The sequence below is a fragment of the Gigantopelta aegis genome, chromosome 9 (genome assembly GCF_016097555.1).
Source record: "Gigantopelta aegis isolate Gae_Host chromosome 9, Gae_host_genome, whole genome shotgun sequence".
In the NCBI taxonomy this organism is placed as follows: Eukaryota; Metazoa; Mollusca; class Gastropoda; order Neomphalida; family Peltospiridae; genus Gigantopelta; species Gigantopelta aegis.
This window is the reverse complement of record NC_054707.1, coordinates 69,410,767-69,432,996: the sequence shown is the minus strand read 5'-3', so window position 1 is coordinate 69,432,996 and position 22,230 is coordinate 69,410,767. Positions and strand designations below refer to the sequence as shown.

At 34.2% G+C, this 22,230-nt stretch overlaps 2 protein-coding genes across 2 annotated transcripts in view; one reads left to right on the top strand and one right to left on the bottom strand.

Moving 5' to 3' along the window:
* LOC121382248 (retinol dehydrogenase 12-like) overlaps positions 1 to 9,673 on the top strand; it is a 38,394-nt gene extending 28,721 nt beyond the window's left edge. Inside the window, exon 9 of the mRNA XM_041511780.1 lies at positions 543 to 9,673. Coding sequence (XP_041367714.1) covers positions 543 to 643 — 101 coding nt within the window. The 3' untranslated portion in view covers positions 644 to 9,673. The remainder of the gene's footprint in view (positions 1 to 542) is intronic.
* Positions 9,674 to 11,803: 2,130 nt separating this feature from the next.
* The window catches only part of LOC121382243 (inactive polypeptide N-acetylgalactosaminyltransferase-like protein 5), a 30,191-nt gene continuing 19,764 nt past the window's right edge, over positions 11,804 to 22,230 (bottom strand). Inside the window, exons 9-12 of the mRNA XM_041511772.1 lie at positions 19,558 to 19,677; positions 15,575 to 15,664; positions 14,684 to 14,821; positions 11,804 to 12,082 (exon numbers count right to left, since the gene is read on the bottom strand). Coding sequence (XP_041367706.1) covers positions 11,930 to 12,082; positions 14,684 to 14,821; positions 15,575 to 15,664; positions 19,558 to 19,677 — 501 coding nt within the window. The 3' untranslated portion in view covers positions 11,804 to 11,929. The remainder of the gene's footprint in view (positions 12,083 to 14,683; positions 14,822 to 15,574; positions 15,665 to 19,557; positions 19,678 to 22,230) is intronic.

The following is a 22,230-nucleotide window of genomic DNA, read 5'->3' as shown; positions in this document are numbered from 1 at the left end:
AGCTCTTTGCTTGCTGCTGCTGTAGAGAGACCTCTGTTAGCACATAAAATATTATCAGTAGATTTCCGTAAGTTTAATATTTGTATGATTGTGGCGAGGAATTTGTTTAAATTTGGATTGAAATAAAGGGCTTCTTCTGGTATGGGAAGCAAATCCTGTCAGCAGGCTCAGGAAGGTGTAAGACTCAGGATTCCCTCCTGGAAGCAAGTAAAATGGTTGTTGGGTGGGTGGGGAGGGGAGTTTGGTCTTTTGTTTTAAGCAAGCGGTGAGTTAGGAAATTGGAGCATGTTGAACACTATTATATGATGTTTGCAAACATAAAATGTTTTATATACAACGTTTACAATCTATAAAATGTTTTATATACAACGTTTACAATCTTTTGATAAAGAAAATAATTTTGAAATGCCAACATACTTTCTACATATAGGTGTACGTTTGACCTTTAACATAAGTTTTAATATGTGCATGATGAGGGATGGGTGTGAGGATACTCATCATTGGTTTATTTGGGTTATTAATTGTGCACATTTTCACTGCAGAAACGGAAGTGAAGAAGGACGATGTTACAGATGAGAAGGGGAGCGAAGAGAAGACCACCGTAGCCGATGTTGAACCTGTGCAGACTGAAGCTGCCAAGTAGACAGTGATGTAGCAGCAAGATGCTCCACTGGAGGGAAGCATGATGTTCTTAAAAATGTCGACTGTTTTCGTATCAATATTGACGCTTACGCTTAGGTCTGAAAATTGCCGATTTTGCCATGTATCTCACTACACCTCTGTTTAAGGACCCTATGTTCACAACTTGTACACATATTGACAGAATGTTTATAGCTATGTCTGTTTAAAGCGGCACAAAATCAGTTTGTCTTACCAAGAGTGACATCCATTTTTATCCCTAAAATACATATATAATACCATTTGTGAAATTAAATCTTTTTGTCCTAGAACTATTTCAGGTCCATGTTCAAGATAGTTTGTGGGTTGTGCATGGTAGCAGAATGTAAACTTTGCAAATTACTTGATTATAGCTTCCAAGCCTTTTTGAAAGGCTGTGAGGGGAGGGATGTGTCCAGGGAAGAGTGTTTCATAACTCATTGCCCAATATCATTATCTTTATATGAATCAATTTTTTTTCCAAAAATGTGAACCTGGTGTGCTGATGCATATGTACGTGAATTTCTGCCTAAATCGGGCTAATATTTTAATAGTAAAAGTATGTGACCTGCAGTGTAGAGATGTGTTTTAGAAACAATTTAAGAACACCTATTTGTTTTGATAATTATGTTTTTTTTATGAATATATACTTGTTTTGTAGTATGTAGATATTGCTGCATGTAAAACACTGTCTAATCCTTTTTATAAAAAATTAGAACAGTCTGTGTATATATACATATACTAGTGTTGTAGTTAGTGTCTTTTCTTTTTTCTAGATTTCTTACATCTTCAAGCTTGTATCATTGAAGCATAAATGTAACCTAGGTACACGGTTCACGCTAGGAGTCAATTTGGGTGAAATAGTTGCCATAACTATGCCATGTTTAAGCACAAGAGTGAAATGTATTTGACCTTCAGTTTCACATAATTGTTATTATATCATCATTACTATGGTCATAGCAAAAACAGGCTACAAATATGTGTTTGCCAAATGATTGATACATACTTTTTTCTTTGAATCAAAAGATGAAACTGTTCCTGAAAATCTTAAGTGGGTTTTTTAAATCTTGAAAATACTACATCCTATCGTTATATTTAAAGCAATGTTTTTAAAACAGGTGTACCCTGTATGAGTATAAATTATGTTAACAGCATTTTAAAGAACTATAATGAGGTTTTTTTTTGTTATTATAAAAAAAAGAAATTAGTTTATATTTCTTTTATTACAGCTTTTGTGCCTTTTCACGTGTAAGATTGAATATTACACCAATTTTATTGAATTGTTTATTATATATTTTATATAGTTCCTACAATACGTTATTTCATTGCATGTGTTTAGTTGCAGATTATACAAGTAATAACACTATTAAGTAAATTATTAGATACAATTTGTAGAAAGAAATGAAGTTGTCAATCTTGCCAGTATAAATGTAGTAATCAGTCTTACCATATACATGTATTGTTCTGTAAGACACTAAAACTGTCCCATTTTTCAGATTTCAGTATTTATGGTACTTTTTACTCAAATTTTATTGCCCTTTTTTTTTTTGTCCCTTGTGTTTAGATGCTACATGTATGTTTGTAAAGGATGCCTTGTGTCAAATTTGTTTATCGGCCAAATCAGAGGGAGAGAAATAAAAACATATTTTGTGAAGTGCTGAGAAATCTTTTAGTACAAAATGTTTTAATCAAATTGACATGTCACAATCACATTGTTTATTCTTACAATGAAAGTAAGGGGAATAAGACAATTCTGTTTCATAAATTGTGTACAGAACAAATTGTGATTATTAGAAAATGTGTGTAAAATTGTAAAATATTTTTCAGATACCGCTGAAAGTTTCCAAAACAATACAAATGTCTTCTTTTGCTGTAGTCCGTCACAGCTACACACAAAATCTTTATAAACTGCAATGTTGCAAGATGTTTACGGCCATGTTTGATTTCTGCTAAAAAAATAGACTACCCTGGGGAAATTATTTCAGATGAATTTGGTGGGTTTCAATGATTTTAATATTAGTATTATAGTGGGTAGATTGACTTAAATTTAGATTGGAAATGAGGGGCTTCCATTAAAGAGCATATTCTGCCATCAGTGGCCCAGGAAGATGCAACACTGGTTAGCACACAAAAGAGGTAAACCAGATAAAAATAAATATTCAGTTAAAACAGCCATGCAGTCTTTGTTATTTGGTGACCAAATAATCATAATGTAAATTGTTCGATATATATCTTAATGTGAAAAAAAAGATTTGTGATTGTCACTTTTTTTTGTTTTATGCTTTTTTTATGCATGAAACTAATAGTGCTTTGAACTACAAGATGTACACATTCAGATACATCATTATCTCAACATCGAGGTCAAGAAATTGTCCCCTGGCTGGCATAATTTACACCAACAACTATTATGTTTATCTCAAAACCACTGTTATATGTAACTGGTTGTTGGCTTGGTCTCATACACATTTAGGTAATAAAATTTATTGTATGACTGTATAATTTGTGTCACTAGAGGTACATTCGCATGATAATCAGTTTATTTTACTTCATTTGTACATTACATGTGATGTCATTTTTGGAAAACGTTTCTCCTTTATAAAACTAAATATTAATCAAAATTATCACCCAACATGTTTTTTGCTTATTGCACACAATTTGTTAAAATTCCTGAAATGAAAACTCTTATGATGACGTTTTGCTATTTAAAAATTGAACTGATAATTTTTAACATGCATGCAAGTATGAATCCCAGATCAGCTTTACACACTGTATGAATCGCCTTGTGTGTTTAACACGACGTCGTTCGTACATAAGAGTGTAAAGTGGTTCTGATGTTCATACATCAATGAATGTAACAAATTATCTCGTTCAGTTTTTATAATTTCAAGTTGAATGAGTATAAAATACTGTCAATTAACAATCAAATTCTTTCCTGAGAAAATTAATTAATGACATAAGAGGGATCCCCATTTAATGGTTCGGCATTTTCCTTCGGTTGCCGAATGAGAGAAATCCCACTTTAAACAAACAAATGGTGAGGTATAATTTTGATTAATATTTTAGTTCTAATTCTTTTATTTCTTAAGTATACTTTGATGTTTGTGCAATACTCAGTTTAGAAAAACAAATATGGTGCTTTTCGTTAACTACACTAAATATGATTATTGGAGAGGTGCAATAAATGTAATCTGGTTTAGATCATTGTGCTTTAATACAGGCTGGATTTCAGTATAATAAATATACTAAATCTTGTATGTCTTTAAATCAGTAGGTATAGTGTGATCCACGGCTTGCCTATTCAGAAATACAAGTTACTCACCTTTGATAATGTTTCAAGAAAATACCCACAGTTTAATAAAGAATAAATTGACTAAACCAAACACCTTTTAAAGTACTTAAAGGTGCTATGTCAAAGTTGCAATAATGGCGGTTCCCGCCAAAAATATTTATGAAGATTAAATACGACTTGATTTAATTTTTGGCTCAGGATTTAGATGGAATATTTTCCAATTTGCATGCAAATCTAGTAGAACAAACATTTTTGTGTGCCTTGACACTGATATTATGCTTAAATTAGCATTATCAACGTTCAGATCTGCAGTTTTAGTAAATTTTAATTGTCTAAACGGCCCTCTACATTTCATATTACCTGTATCAAAATACAAGTAGGCATCATCTGGCTCCTAGGTGGAGAAGTTAACTAGAGGACTACTAAATTATAATGGAAAACATATGTTAAACAAAACTATTCTTGTTTGTTAATTGTTCAAATGGTCTGCATGTGGTTGGGAATATTCTGTCTGAAATGTTTAATCGCTTTTTTTTTTTTAAAAAGACATAAATCTAGTGCTTTGATTTGTTATTAAAGTTTGGCATAATTTGACAAATGATTGTATTAAAGGAGATTCAACTAAACATTATATTATTAATATTACATATGAATTGCTAGTTGATGTTTTGTAGAATTATTGTTGAAAAGATATTTATAAATACATGTATGAAGAAAACAAAAATGTCAAAATATTACGTATGTATATAATGGTCTAACTTTGGTAGTGGTACTTTAAGCACATTTACTTTAAAAAAAAAAAAAATTATTATGTTAAGCACTGGATTAAGTATTGTGGTTGTATTTTGAATATATTTTTGTACTTTTGGTCTGTAACTATATATTTTTTTATTCGCTTTGTAAAACTTCATAACTTGCTTGTATTTTGTATTGTGAAATTGATTCAAAGAATCATTGGTGTGAATAATGTTTAACATTTTGTGGAAACATTGCTTCTAAATGTGCCTTGTTTGCTATGCATTCATGTTTTGGCTCATCACGCTCAAAAGTTATATTTTTGTCCCTTTTACATTTTTTCAAGCTATGTAATTCATTTTGTTACTGGTGCTACTTATCTGTTTTTATTTTGTCTGTCAAATTTGTTCCTTTTCCAAAGATCTGAATTATATTTTACAAACATTTATCCCTTTATATTTAAAAGAAGAAGAAGAAAAAGATCAAAATTAAGGTAACTTAAATTTGAAAGCAGTATATTTGCTTAACTATATATGTTTAATATGTTGCTTTTTATACTCTAATGGCCAGTATAATATTATGTAGATGATGTTCCATGTCAATTTTTATCAGTTATTTTTACACTTCTTAAAGATATATTCTACAAATACAGGGTCCTGATAGGATGAGATTTTAATTTAACTAATTATCAAATCTCGTAAAATTAAAATCTCTGCATCTTTTGTGAATCACATTTGAGCGCCATCTTTTCATCCAGCTCTGTAATCACAATGTCAATTTCTTTCTGTTCGTTTTATGTACATCCCAAGACATGATTATTTTTGTCATCTGTTCCAGATTTTTGACTTCCCCACAAGTGGTGCTGTGTTTGTCTGGACACTTTACAGTGCTTAACCAGACCAAAAAATACTTTTAGCAGTTTGTGTTAATTTTGTTTGTAAATGTGCAGCTAGACTTTATTTGCACTTAGTACAACAAAGTGTAACAAAGTTTAGGAACATTAAACATACTATTAGCTTAACCAAATTGAACATGAAACTTAATTGTTTTTATTCTACAGTTGCAACAGTTTATTTGTTTAAGTATTTTGTTTAAACACAAAAATAATTTTGGTAACTTAATACAAAATTGGGTGGTGGGGTGGGTGGTGGACAGGCATTGAAACGTCTATATGACATTATGAAAATCATTCCTTGGTAGTGCATAGTAGCTTTATAACACAAGGAATATCTGATAAAATACTTGTAAATCATTGTGCATTTCTCATGTTCAATGATTTATAATAATACTCATTTCGATGAACTTTTAAAAACTGATGATACATTTATAGGCTTTCCCACAGGGAACGCCTTTTTTTCGTACTATGGAATTTACTACAAGTTATTTATTTCTGAGCTGATTAATTTTTAAATTGCACACAAAAATAGTATTTTTTTGTTTATTTTCAAAACACTTATACTTTTCTTAAGTGAAACCAAACTGAAATTATTGACCAAAAAAAACATTTTTATAGGAGGATTGGACAGACTATAGGTACAGATTCATCCTTGGAACATTAATTTTTATAAACCAGAAACCTATTACAGTTAGCTACAAATTCAGAAATGTTCCTTTAATTGCTGTCCATCTAATGCGATTTTGTTGGTCACATATAACTGTATCAGTATTGTAATCTCTACATAAAACTGTGTATTAAGAAGTTAAGAACCAGTGTAATGTAGTTAAATGCTCAATGTTAAGTACTTAATATTTCTATTTAAATTTGTTTGTATATTCTAGGCTGCTTTGTCTATTTAATCACATTTTACTTTTATCAGTATTAGTAATGAACCTTCTTGTTTTCAGTGTATTTTTAAATGGTATTATGCATGCTGATGTCTCCAGTTACTCACTCACACTTAGTCATGGGAGATTGGAATCATCTTTTTTTTTTTTTCAAGATGTCTCAAATGTTTTTCATGTTTATTAAATTTTTATATAAGTAAAAGAAACTGTCCTAAGTTTGCTTCCATTGCTAACATGTTTCTGACTACCAAAGACTTTTTCTTATTTAAAATGTCGGTGTCTGTACTTTCAGTTTTTATGTCTGATCGTCATAATTTATTTAGTACCTCAGACTTCCATTTTATTTTGTAATATATCATTTTTCTTATATATGAAATTATTGAGCGGTAAACTCCAGGTTAGGCACTGACAGAAATATTTGAAGGACAAAAACACACATTCTAGACTATATAACATGAAATTTGATTGGCTAATCAAATCCATTTGAGGTAGTAAAACCAGTATAACCTGTTGGAAAGAGCCTATTTACATATTTATATACTACTTCTCGCTGCTTAGTTAGACGTACTTAGCCTACTTTTAAAATGCCAACGTTCAATCTTTTTCTGAAGCAAAATTCATGCTCCTCTATATTTTATGATGTAAATGCTGTTTATAAATGTTTGTATGATGTCACATGTATGACGCTGACAGGAATGCGGAATTAAGTAAATGCAACTACATGTATGCCAAATGTTATTAATATACATTATCGAACACCAGTTGTCATGATGAGTATTCAGCATAACTGAAATCGGTAATAATGGCTGGTATTATCGTTAATCAAATACAAAATCAATATTAGGAGCAACAGTAAATGCATATTTTTTTATATGGCTTGCTCTATAATTATTTTATAAGGCAGATTGATTTTAAACAAGAAAATACATTTATTGAATTAGAATTCCATGGCATAACCATGTTGTATTGGACCATTTGAGGACGTTAATGCTAGTATTACCATCACAAATATCTGCGTCGCTGGTAAAATTAACGTCCGCAAATGATCAAATACAACATAGTTATCCCCTGATTGGATATACAGATATTGATAATCTAAATGTATTTGTAATGTATAATTCTAGTCGTTGAAGAAGCTTCATTAGTCGGAAACCTGTTACGATGGCTGCGAATTCAGAAGTGTCTTTGACTTCTTTTATGTCTGTTATGCCTGCTCATTATTAATAAAGAGTAGGCTGATTTAACGTCATGAGGCTTGTGTTAATGGTGAATACTTAAAGAGCACTGAGCTTAGGAAGTTCTAGTTCATAAGTTAACACACAAAATAACATTACCACTTGAGCAAAAAATGTGTAACCACAAATACATGCATTTACATTACATTGTGGTTGTAAAATTGGCTTTTGGATAAATCATATTATAAAACACCATTTCAGTTGTCAAAAACGGCTATAATAGTAAAAGATACGCCTTAGTTTCTAAAAACTAGGGTATATCCCTTTAAAAGTTCAAGTTCTTTTTGTATTTTGTGTTTGGTGACTACCTGATTAATGTATTCCTTGTAAGACCATCAGACGGAATGTGTTCTTGGTCTCCAGAGTCATACATTTGAACCTGTTTAGACACTGCTTTGCCTCTGTGATGTGTTAGGCCCTCAATCCATGCCTTTTTACCCCCACTACAGCCACCTCAGGTGGAAATTTGCAGTGTTGTGAGCTCATTATTATAAAATATGTATTCTTTTTTCTTTTAAGTACATCTTGATATTATTGCATTATTATAATAAAAGTGGGTTTTGTTTTATTATTATTATTATTATTATTTCAGGCTACTAATAAAAATTAAATGTATCAATAGTGATTGCATTACTGTATATTTTATTCATTAAACAAAATATATATTTGACTAACATTTTAAGTTTCATTTCTTTATTCTATTATTCCCAGTATAAAATGACACACTATCATAACGCTTCTATTACTGTATTTAATATTAAATTTGTATTATTTACTATTGATTACAATTATGTAACTTCTTACCTCAGACTGGTAACACATGCAAAAAACAATAGAATCAAATTTGCAGAGCAAAAAACAATACAATCAAAGTTGCATAGCAAAAACCAATAGAATCGAAGTTGCAATTTGACGAATCTTGGTATCTTTCCAATCAATGTCAGAGCCTGATAATTGATGAATATATGCATGTAATTGTTAGCACCAATGGTGTGTTAAAAATATTTTAAATACAAATACAATATAGTGCAATACAGATCTAGTCACCCCGTTTGAAAATTATGGCTTTTTAATCATTTGTTTGTTAAAAGGTGCTCTGATGTAACATTAGAAGTATGAAATTAATGGCATTATTACTCATATTAGATTTACATTTCAACAGCTGCTTAACTAGTTTATGTTATTAAAATGTTATACTCTCTTTGTTTCAAGAATGTTCAGTATTGATTGATAAATGGCTGGGGTTTTTCTTTTAATGTTTTGTTAAACATACTATATACATGTATGATTTGGATATGGAGTGACTGAGGGATTGTTGCACCTCACCACCACTTGACTGTTTTGTTTCATTTTAAAACCAAACCTAGATTCGGTAAATAAACCACTTTTTTAACACAATATATATGCATTATTAAAAAATGATCAACTATATTAATATTTTTCAGAATATTGTTCCTTAAAATTTGAGATACGCGTTTTATAAAAATCAAATAAAATATTTCAAAGAATAACTTGGAAGTATAAATTGGTAAACTCAATTTCTTTTAAATAAAACATTAACAAAATTACTTTGTTTTTTTCTCTTTTTTTCATATTCAGTTTGATGCCAAATTAATGACTGTTACAATTTGATACTATTTTTGATTCCAGTTGCATCAAAATTTGTAGATATATTTTATTTTTTATCAAGTGATTTAATTTTTGTATGAACCAACCAGAATGTGTTTTTTTTTTATAGGCTTGCCCTAGACGTCTGGTTTACATCTAGTATACAGATTTGGTTATGTTTAGATTTTTGCTTACTAAAATATAAAGACCAAAACATATTCTGTAAGACTTTAAATGTCTGTATTTATAATAAGAATCACATGCTTTTTTATTATTGTATTGTAATGCATTCCATTGTGAAAAAAAAAAAATCAGTCTTGTGAAGTTGTGAGAATGCTGTTTAAAATAAAAATAAAGTAGTTAGAAGTCATTTGATTGTTGTTGTTTGTTATGAAATGTGTTATTATATCTCCATAAACATGTATGTAAAAAAAGTTGCATTAATTTTGTGATTGTTGTTGTTACTTGTATCCAATTAAACTCGTGCCCTTTGGCCAGGACTGACGCCCGTGTTATCTAGACCGTGTCACCAGGACGGGGTAATTGTTATGTTGGTGACAATTGTCGTTTGATCACAGGCACATTAAAAGTACTCGAGATTTGAATACCAACCCATTCACACAAATAGCAGGTAAAAACCTTCCCAAAATCACGAAAGTATTGAGTCTGAACTGGAGTATACAAAATCACGGGCACTGAGCGTTGGTACATGTAACCTTATTACCAAGAGTGGTATTCACTGAAAAATGATGGTATAGGCATTTCCAAACGCACTTTAGTATGTTGTGTCTGTCTTAAGTGAAGGTGGATTGCAAAATAATTTTAAAGAGAGTTGATTCAGGTTTTTTCCCTCGTACATCCAAATGTCAATTCCATACACACTGAAGTTAACATTTAAAGTTTGTTTTGTTTAACGACACCACTAGAGTACATTGATTTATTAATCATCGGCTATTGGATGTCAAACATTTGGTAATTTTGAGTCTTAGAGTGAAAACCCGCTACCTATTCCATTAGTAGCACAGGATAGCACATACCACATCCATTGATATACCAGTCGTGGTGCACTGGCTGGAACGAGAAATAGTTAAATGGGCTCACCGACGGGGACGATTCCAAACCGACCGCGCATCAAGTGAGTGCTTTACAACTGGACTACGTCCCACACCGGCTGGCATTGTCTTCTGACGAACATCACTCACTGGTCAGAACTTTAAAATGTGGCTTTATTAGCAGTAAATAAAAACAATTCTGTAAGACAAGCTTGTCAGTACATTATGTATATCACCTATCTTCATATATATATATATATATATATTTATATTCAACTGAAGTACAAGAACAAAACCCCGCTATCTGTCCCAGACAAAAGTTGATAGTCACCGAGAGGAAAAAGAAAGAAATGTTTTATTTAACGACGCACTCAACACATTTTATTTACGGTTATATGGCGTCAGACATATGGTTAAAGACCACACAGAAATTGAGAGAGGAAACCCGCTGTCGCTACTTCATGGGCTACTCTTTCCGATTAGCAGCAAGGGATCTTTTATATGCACCATCCCACAGACAGGGTAGTACACACCACGGCCTTTGATATACCAGTCGTGGTGCACTGGCTGGAACGAGAAATAGCCCAATGGGCCCACCGATGGGGATCGATCCCAAACCGACCGCGCATCGAACGAACGCTGTACCACTGGGCTACGTCTCGCCCCTCACTCTCTCACTGAGAGGAAAGTCAGTCCCATATCTCCATTGAACAACTTAATTCACTCTCGGGTCGGCCTCGGTGGCGTCGTGGTAGGCCATCGGTCTACAGGCTGGTAGGTACTGGGTTCGGATCCCAGTCGAGGCATGGGATTTTTAATCGAGATACCGACTCCAAACCCTGAGGGAGTGCTCCGCAAGGCTCAATGGGTAGGTGTAAACCACGTGCACCGACCAGTGATCCATAACTGGTTCAACAAAGGCCATGGTTTGTGCTATCCTGCCTGTGGGAAGCGCAAATAAAAGATCCCTTGTTGCTAATCGGAAGAGTAGCCCATGTAGTGGCGACAGTGGGTTTCCTCTCAAACTCTGTGTGGTCCTTAACCATATGTCTGACGCCATATAACCGTAAATAAAATGTGTTGAGTGCGTCGTTAAATAAAACATTTCTTTCTTTCACTCTCGGGTAGAGCGAGTTTCGAGATTAAAAACCAGCACTTGTCAGCCCCGAAAACCCGATGACTACAACACTATCGAGGTTTTTCCAACGTCATCGTCAATTTTGTACAACAAACATTTATTTACTCATAAGTGAGAAAAAATTAAGAAAAAGAAGAAAAAAAGAAGAAGATAATAATGTTCTTTCGCTTTAAAATATGTAATATCTGAACACGACAATAACGCAGAATATCATATTTAAAATATGTAATATCTGAACACGGCAATAACGCAGAATATCATATTTAAAATATGTAATATCTGAACACGACAATAACGCAGAATATCGTATTTAAAATATGTAATATCTGAACACGACAATAATGCAGAATATCATATTTAATCATACACGTTTAGGAACCGAAGATTAATTAAATAAATTATGAATAGTAGGTTTAATATATATATTTCATCATAGCTCCACTGTCCTAGAGGTTTGAAAGAACTGATTCTTGGGCCAGTGCCACATAAGTGAAGGGTGGAATGTGCACGGCACGAAATCCGGAGTCATCTTCTTGTCAACAGTCAAACAGGAGCCGCTGTCCAACAGACGGATAGTTCCATCCTGAAACACACAACAATAAACAAATACATGCAGTGTTCTCGCTGGGTGAAAATTAAAGGAGGGCGGCCGGTCGGCAACACACCCTTCAAAAAAAAAAAACCCCACCAATAAACGAAAAGCAAAAAAAAAAAAAAAAAAAAGGGGGGGGGGGGGGGGTAGTTTGGTTATCATATTGTTGTGTGTTGGTAGACTTTGAGAAAAGACATACTCGTCTTTTAATTGAACCGAAGATGATATCGGTCTGACATTCACGGGCAGTTCCGGTTTTGCTGGACCGATCAAAATTTTAATATTATTATTTTTAATAAAGATTTCAAGATATACGAAAAACAATAAAGATGTTTGTAAAGTGATCTCCTAATGTCAGATACATTTTTGTTATTTCCATCTTCATCGAAAGAATCGATCGCTGTGATAAAATATTATCGCCAGCTGATAAAAAGTAGTTTCGTTTTTGTAAAGGCGGTGTATATATTATTTGGCACTCAAGATAAATGATTTTAATGATAAACACTACCACTTCCGTTGTTTTTATAAGCGTTCATATCCCCTCAAAATGAAAAGTTTACAATATTTTATAAAGAACTGCTGAATAAACAGAATAACAGAAAGTAAATATCATCAGTTTCAATCAATTATATCTGCAACTGAGGACAAAATATCAAACGATAGTTAGTGGAAACAAAAGACAGAATGACCGTTTTGATCACGTGACAAATTTGGCGCCAAATAAGACGTTTTTTTTCAGTCGGAGATTGCCGAATCCGTAAAAAATTAAATGTTTTCATTGTTTACATAAAATATAACTTTTATTGTGTCTATCAAACATACAAATGGATACAGATATTGGACAAAATAGAGGCTGTTCAAAATACTGTTAAATTACTTTACGGTAACTATCGTTAATGTTTTGTCAATTGCTTTTTTGTACACAACGCGGCTTGTTTCCTTTGATGTTCAGTGTGCAGACTGATCGTTGTTTTTTTTGTGTGAAAAAAGTGCATTTGGAAATAGCGGAGATAGGTGCTGGGACATAAAGAGGGGCGCTCAAAAATAAAGGAGGGCGCTCAAAAATAAAGGAGGGCGGGGAACGTGAAAGGAGGGCGGCAAAATGGAATAGCGGAGCGGGGCGCGTCGCTTAAAAGGAGCAGCGAGAACACTGACATGTATTGTTAATATTTTAAATATATAAATACATGGATGTAAAACGACAGTAACACACTTTAATAACTTCGTTGCAATTAATATTTCAAAATATACCATGAATTGAACATTTTGGATATTTTTTATCATTGGATGATGTTTTGGAGATGATTTTTTTTTGTGGTCATATTAAAAAAAGTTAAACTTTCTTTTGTTTAACGACACCACTGGAGCACATTGATTAATTAATCATCAGCTATTGGATGTCAAACATTTGGTAATTCTGACTCGTAGTCATCAGAGGACACCAGCTACAGTTTTTCTAATACAGCAAGGGATCTTTATATGCATTTTCCCGCAGACAGGAAAACACATACCACGGCCTTTGTCCAGTTGTGGTGCACTGGTTGGAACGAGAAAAAACCCAATCAGCTGAATGGATCCACCGAGGCGGTTCGATCCTGCGACGCAAGTACCTCAAGCGAGCACTCAACCGACTGAGCTGAATCCCGCCCGGTCATATTCAATGTCCGTTCTACTCCGTTTAAACTGCAACCCGTAGGCCTACGCGTTTTATCATCGTTGCATATCTCTCTGAATGTGCTTGAGAGTCATATATTTCAAATGAAGATATTTGATAATCGCTCTGAAACAATAGCTTCCATAAAAATTAGATAGAACATGCGGGGTTTTTTTTCCACACGAAGCAACAAACAACAAAAAGCCCACCTCTCGATTTAAATCGGCATGGAATAATGGCAACTGAACATATGGAACATCTAATTTGTTTAGGCAAAACAAGGTTAAGCTACTCGAGATCGGGGCTTAATGTTACACGGTTCCGTCTTGATCAATGCCCTACGACTGGTATAACAAGGACCTTGGTTTGTGTTGTTCTGTCTGAAGGAAAGTGCACATAAAAGGATCGCTTGCTGATGATGGAAAAAGTTTCCCAAAAGACGATATATGTGAGAATTATCCAATGTCTGGCATGCAATAGCCGATAATTAAGGAAAGAAGGGAAATGTTTTATTTAACAACACACTCAACACATGTTATTTACGGTTATATGGCGTCGGACATATGGTTAAGAACCACACAGACATTGAGAGTGGAAATCCGCTGTCGCCACTTCATGGGCTAGCTACTCTTTTCGATTAGTAGCAAGGGTTCTTTTATATGGACCATCCCACAGACAGATAACATATACCACGGCCTTTGATATACCAGTCGTGGTGCACTGGCTGGAGCGAGAAATAGCCCAATGGCCCACCGATGGGGATCGATCCCAAACCGACCGCGCATCAAGCGGACGCTTTACCACTGGGCTACGCCCCCCCCCCCCCCCCCCCCCCCCCCCCCCCCCCCGATAATTAAGAACTCAATGTGCGATAGCGGTGTTGTTAAACAAAATAAACTTTTAGGTTTCGCGAATATTAATAGCATATATTTTGTTACCTTTCCATAGGAAAATTCTTGTTGGTCTTTGGAGTCCAGACACTCAGTGGCAAATGGGTGTGGCTGGTCTTCCCTCGTGGCTTCTAAACAGACATCTGCATTTCTAATCTGGTGCTGCCTGGTGGATTCCCAGTAAGTCTGTGAAATTGGAGAGAAGGATAAAGTTAAAGTTTGTTTTGTTTATCGACACCAGTAGAACACAATGATTTATTAATCATCGACTATTGGATGGCAAACATTTGGTAAGATAATTTTTATATGCACCATCCCACAGACATGATAACACATACCATGGTATTTAATAGTCGTGGTGCACTGACTGGAACGAGAAATAGCCCAATGGGCCCACCAACGGGGATCGATCCTAATCCGACAGCGCATCAAGTAAACATTTTACCACTGGGCTATGTCCAGCCCCTTGGCGAGTGATATAGGCTGAATGAAAATAAAATCTACTAGTGGATTCAGAAATAAAAAAAGAGGAATAAAACACTAACAAAATTTAACACTAATTTCTTTATGCACTTCTATAAAAAAAGAAAAGAAAAAAGGGCCATCAATACACACTGTAATAAACAGCTGTTGTGCAAAATATTAATGTTCTGCCTGTCAAGCTTTTCCCGCTATTCAACTTCAATATATAATTTGAGTCATCAACACGGGTTTGATGGTCGTAATTATGTTACAGTGACAGCTAATTCAGGGCAGTCCCTCTAAATTTTATATGCATAAAACTACTATAATTAAATCTTTCATTAATAAATCTTCGACATAGCCCGAGGTTTCTGCTGATGTTCGACAGTTGTTGAGCATTCGTCTGTTGACCCATTCGTTCACCCTTTCGTCCGTCCGACCGTCCATCCATTAATTCGTGCCCTGCAAGCCACCTACCGCAACGGAACATTGTGCTAGATGAAGTCGACGGATCTCGATGTTTTTTCCAATCGTAGTTAGACACAGACCGCTCGACACGTGGCGTACCTGTTTATAGACAAGCAAAGTGGAAAGGAAAGGAATATATATGTATATATATATATTAAAGGGACATTCCTGAGTTTGCTGCATTGTAATATGTTTCCGACTAATAAAATATTTCTACGATTAAACTTACATATTAAATATATTTTCTTGTTTCTGTATATCCAATGTCTTTCTGGTCGTCTTAATATTTGTAAGAAGCCCAAACTGGATTATGTCTTCAAATAATTTCGTACGTATGAAAAAAAAATATATTATGAAATAAAATGAAATTTAACGCAGTACAACTATTAGCACGATCAGAAAAACGTTTAAAAGGTCTGTTAGTCGATAACATCTTTAAAGTTGCAGAAAACTCAGGAATGAACCTTTAATAAAACACCACCCTGATTATAATTAAATCCCACTGGCCGCTCCGTCTCGTTTTCGTTAACAAATCTGAGTAAAACAAACGTTATCTCATGTTTCGATTACCTTTCTTTCTTTTTCACATTTTTACATCGTTTTAGATGAAGTGACAGAGATAACAGCTGTGGTAACAGTACACATAGCCAGTTCCATAGGTGAGGAAGGATATGCTTACTTTTCCCTTACACCTGATATCAGTTTTGACAGTGATTCATGAGTGCATGAAATCACAGCTATATTTATTCCAATGAGCTCTGTTCCGTGCTAGTCAGGGAGTGGCAGTCCTCTGCGATGCGGTGCAGGAAGGATGCATTGTCAAGTAAAGGATCTCATCGGGACTAGCTGTCCTCGCATGATCACTGGACTCTGCATTGTGAAGTGATACCGTCTTGATTGTGGATAATGGTTTTGTCTTTCAGATTTCATTCGTGTAATGAACACACCGCTGAATAATTTCTGGGAACGAGAATGTCGTAGGTGCGGATTTCAACCTGCAGCACTCCCGTTGTTTAATGACCCCCTGTTAGGTCTGAAACATGACTGGTAAAACATCGATGATCTGATTCACCCAGTTTGTAGAAGATTGTTCACAGATCGAAGGAAGGAAGGAAATGGTTTATTAGACGACGCACTCAACACATTTTATTTACGATTATATGGCGTCGGACATATGGTTAAGGACCACATAGATATTGAGAGAGAGGAAACCCGCTGTCGATACTTCATGGGCTACTCTTTTCGATTAGCAGCAAGGGATCTTTTATATGCACTATCCCATAGACAGGATAGCACATAACACGGCCTTTGATGTACCAGTTGTGGTGCACTAGCTGGAACAAGAAATAGCCCAATAGGCTCACTGACGGGGATCGATCCCAAACAGACCGCGCATCAAGCGAGCGCTTTACCACTGGGCTACGTCTCGCCCCCGTTCACAGATGGAATGTAATACGGAGTTACTGTGACCTATGTGGTCATTGGCGCATTAATCAAAAGTTAATGTTTGTTTTGTTTAACGACATGGTTAGAGCACATTGATTAATTATCATCGATTATTGGATTTCAGACATTTGCTAAATCTGACGCGTAGACTTCAGAAGATACCCGCCACATATACTAACCGGCATTTTCTATGAAAGAACAACATTTTTTACAAAGTAAAATTAAACGGTTGGAATGTTTGAACATTATCTAATTCTGTTCAATATATCTCACCAATTTCATGCGTTGCAAAACCAAATAAAAGCTCATACTTGTTTTTTATTTACATTTAAATGCTCATATACATGTAAAACAGTTCAAATATGAAGACATAAACTTTGTACTTGATATTATAGAACTAAGAGACTAAAATATTAGTCTAAGGGATATTTCTGAGTTTGCTGCATTGTAAGATCTTTCCGACTAATAAAATATTTCTACGATTAAACTTACATATTAAATATATTTCTTGTTTAGAATGTCAGTGTCTGTATATTCAATGTTTTTTTGGTCGTGTTAATATTTGTAAGAAGCCCAAACTGAATTTTGTCTTCAAATAATTTCGTACGTACGAAAAAATAATATTTTAGGAAATAAAATGAAATTTACCTAGTACAAATGTTAGAACGATCAGAAACACGTTTAATATACAGCCACTAATATTTTATGCAGAAACATATATTTAATATGTGATTACAATCGTTAAAAAGTCTCTGTTAGTCGATAACATCTGAAAAATTGCAGCAAACTCAGGAATATCTCTTTAATATACAAGTCGGTTTTTATCATGTACCTATTTCGATAATTTTTCAAAGGTATTTATATTTTCATTTAGAAAGTAAGTTATATAAGTGGTGTAGATGACCTTTTGGCTTATTAGTATTCCATATTTCTTTCGTAAAACCCTAAAACCTATCGTTAATCATCTTGACGTATAGGACTACGGATATCAGTTTATGTTGATGATTTCATATTGGTTGCAAAATGTCAGTCAACATAGAAACATACTGCTAACACTGTTACACAAATAGGTATTGTACTGAATACTGAGATATCAGATCTTGTTGCCACACATTCTAAAGAATATATAGGATATATTATCTCTACAGACAGTGAAAATAGAGTATGTATTATAATGCCAAATAAGAGGATTAAAACTAGAGACAGTCTACATGCAGAATTTTGTTAAAGTATGAGTATGTTTTATAATGTCCATTAATCAATTTAATATGGTCATGTTTTTTAAATTTTATCTGGTAAAGATTATGAATTTGTTTTGTATATATATATCTATCTATCTATATATATATATATATATATATATATATATATATATATATATATATATATATATACACACATATAGTAACATTCAACGAAATAAAAACTTACGTCATACGCCATTTGATAATATTTTGTGGTCCAACCATATACAGTCAAACCTGTATTACGCGGTCACACAAGAGAGTAGAGAAAAACTACCGATTAAGACAGGTGGCCGCTGATTACAGGTTGCCACATATACAGTCTTTAAAAAGGTTTGTTTTTGTTTCTTTCAAAGAGGTACTTTGATGCATTCCAAAGTCATACATTCTTAATTGATACACAGTATAGGAACTGAATGGGTACTAGTATTCCTGAAGGTGTGAAGATCGGTTATTTACTGCACGTTGTCACTGTTAAAATATTCCTTTTATATAATAGTAAACATTTACTGTGGCCGCTTAATAGAGGTATTTAGAGGGATCTGATTTAGGCAGGTGGCCGCTGATTACAGGTGGACAGGTTATATATATATATATATATATATATATATATATATATATATACACACATACACATACACATACACATACACATATACATATCTTATATATATATATATATATATATATATATATATATATATATATATATATATATATATATATACACACACATATATACATGTATATTGTTATTACTAGTTTATATAGCAATTCAGTCTGGACCGTCGCTTGAGTGCGAGAAATCGAAGTTTAACTACATATCTATATATAACTACACATGTATATCTTTTCCTTAATTCCTTTAGTCAATATTTTATTTCCACTTTGTTGTTGCTTCATTTTATTTTGATGTCAAAATGTTACATTATTTTCATAGTAAGATTATGTAATGTCTATTTACTATATAATATGTTAGATAGAATTCGGGGCCCCAACCCTGACATTACCATAACACATTTCTAGGACAATAAATAATGATGTTTAAAAATGTACTGCATAAGCATATATATATATATATATATATATATATATATATATATATATATATATATATAAATAAAATCAATCTAGCAAATGCGGGTCCAGTATTGTTCTTGCAACATAAAAAAGGCTGTCAATTCTATGTGGAGTTACTATGAATTGTTTGTACGGTAATTAAGACATTTGCGGTTCTAGGGTGACCCCCCCATAACTTCCTGTTTATCCGCACATGCTTAGTCTATCTTGTATGACGATTACCTGGCCCAGGTATTGGCCTGATCCACGCACGTACAACTCTGGAAAAACATGTTCCAGGTACCAGTCAAAGCTTTGACAATGCAAGGTTTCTTTTAGCTTTAGTCGTTCTGACACGTCGCCCTGTGAACAAAGAAAGTTAAAGTTTGTTTTGTTTAACGACACCACTAGAACATATTAGTTTATTAATCATCAGCGATTAGATGTCAAACATTTGGTAATTATGATATATAGTCCTAGAGAGGACAGGTAAGGGCTGGGGAGGATTGGGGAGGGGACCACCAGCACTGGCAGGTGCAAGGGAGCACCGACCGAGATCGGTAACATTAGTAACAAGGAATCTTTTATATGCACCATCCCACAGACAGGAGAGCATACACCACGGCCTTTGATATACCAGTCGTGGTGCACTGTATGAAACGAGAAATGGGCCCACTGACGGGGATCGATCTTAGACCGACCACACATCAGGCGAGCGTTATACCACTGGGCTATGTCCCTCCCCATTGTGAAAAACAAAAGACAAAAAGACAAACAACAACAAAAAACCCCAAAACAAAACAAAACAAAAAACAACAACATAAAAAACCCTAAAACCCCTACACCCAGAGAAAGAAGAAAAACAGGAGAATATTCTCATAGCAGTTTACGGAATATCTTTGCTGAAACGTTATTGATTCCAAGATCGTTTTCCTCCAATGCACTCACCAAAATTCTAAATCATTATAATATAATACTTAAAAGCATGGTTCAACAAAGGCCATGGTTTGTGCTATCCTGCCTGTGGGAAGCGCAAATAAAAGATCCCTTGCTGCCTGTCGTAAATAGTAGCCTATGTGGCGACAGCGGGTTTCCTCTGAAAACAGTGTCAGAATGACCATATGTTTGACGTCCAATAGCCGATGATAAGATAAAAATCAATGTGCTCTAGTGGCGTCGTTAAATAAAACAAACTTTACTTTCCACCAGTGTACATTTTAATGCGATCTAGATTAGTTAAAGTTTGTTTTGTTTAACGACACCACTAGAGCACATTGATGTATTAACCATCGGCTATTGGATGTCAAGCGACCTAGAGCTACAACAAATATCGAAGCAAGGTAGTGTTCGTTATTCGATCTGAAAACGGTATTCGAATACTCGATGGAAATGGGGACTGACCATAACTAACTTTTCCCCCAAAACTCTTAAAAACACATTTCATTTACATATTTATGTTAGTTTGACAACCAACAGCAGTTCTATATATAAGTTGACCGCAGAGTTTTTGTTTTAAAGGGACATTCCCGAGTTTGCTGCATTGTAAGATGTTTCCGACTAATAAAATATTTCTACGATTAAACTTACATACTAAATATTTGTTCTTCTTTAGGATATCAGTGTCTGTATATTCAATATGTTTCTGGTCGTCTTAATATTTGTAAGAAGGCCAAACTGGATTTTGTCTTCAAATAATTTCGTACGTACGAAAAACATTTATTTTAGGAAATAAAATGAAATTTAACGTAGTACAAATATTAGAATGACCAGAAACACGTTTAATATACAGCCGCTAATATTTTATGCAGAAAAATATATTTGATATGTAATTACAATCGTTAAAAAGTCTCTGTTAGTCGATAACATCTTAAAAATTGCAGCAAACTCAGGAATGTCCCTTAACTGTAGAATCGTTATATTGATTGCATTATACATGTATGTGTCCCATTCCCGTGTTACTGAAATACTATTTTTTAAAAAATAAATTTCAGCTACACGTGTAATACTTTGTTCTGAAACTTGAGACATGCTTTATGGTTCCAAATGAATGCACGTGGCAAGCAGCATGCAGGACTGACCTTACAAATCGAAGAAACCGCATTATCCATCTCGTTTAGAGTCAGGTTCCCCTACGATTTAAAATCCCCAGATATTCTAATACTTGAAAGTAACATTCGCATAATTTGAATAGCGATTTAGCGAACGAATATTCGATTAATCGGACCGAACACTAAAGAAAGGCGTGAGATGGTGAGAAACTTAAGGTGGAAGCATAAGAGTACGAGACGGGAGTGGGGAGGGTGGGGGTAGGGGTGGGGTGGTTCGGATGTTGGGGGCGCAAAAACAATAGTAACATTCGGACAAAATGAGCTGGCCTGAAAACTTTTCACCATGTATTTTCATTATTCTACCCAATATATTTGTTGTAATCCATGTAAAAATGCGTGGTGATTCGTTTGCAACCATATATTGCTGTTTGACAGTAATGATAATATGAATAAACGTTGCAATCCAGATTCGGGCACTTTTGTTTAATTCGGGCAAAAATCAGCCTGACTCGCCCACCCACTCCCTACACAAATGGGGGCCTGTACGCCTATGGGTGGAAGGTCTATTGTATATAGGTAAGGGGTAAAAATACACTCGATATGGTAGCTTTAAAGTTGAGACTCAAGACTCTAAGTGAAGAACTCGTGTTAACTTCAAAGTGGCTACATATATAATGAACATCTCCGCTACGAGTTAAAAGTTTGAATTGTTTAATGACACCACTAGTACATTGGCTACTGGCTTTCAAACATTTTGTAATTCAGACACGAAGTCTTCAGAGAAAAATGGCAGGCGGGGAATTTTAACAGGGGAGGGCGTCTAGACTGTGGCGAGTGAAGTTTGGGGGGGGGGGGGGTCGAGTCATAT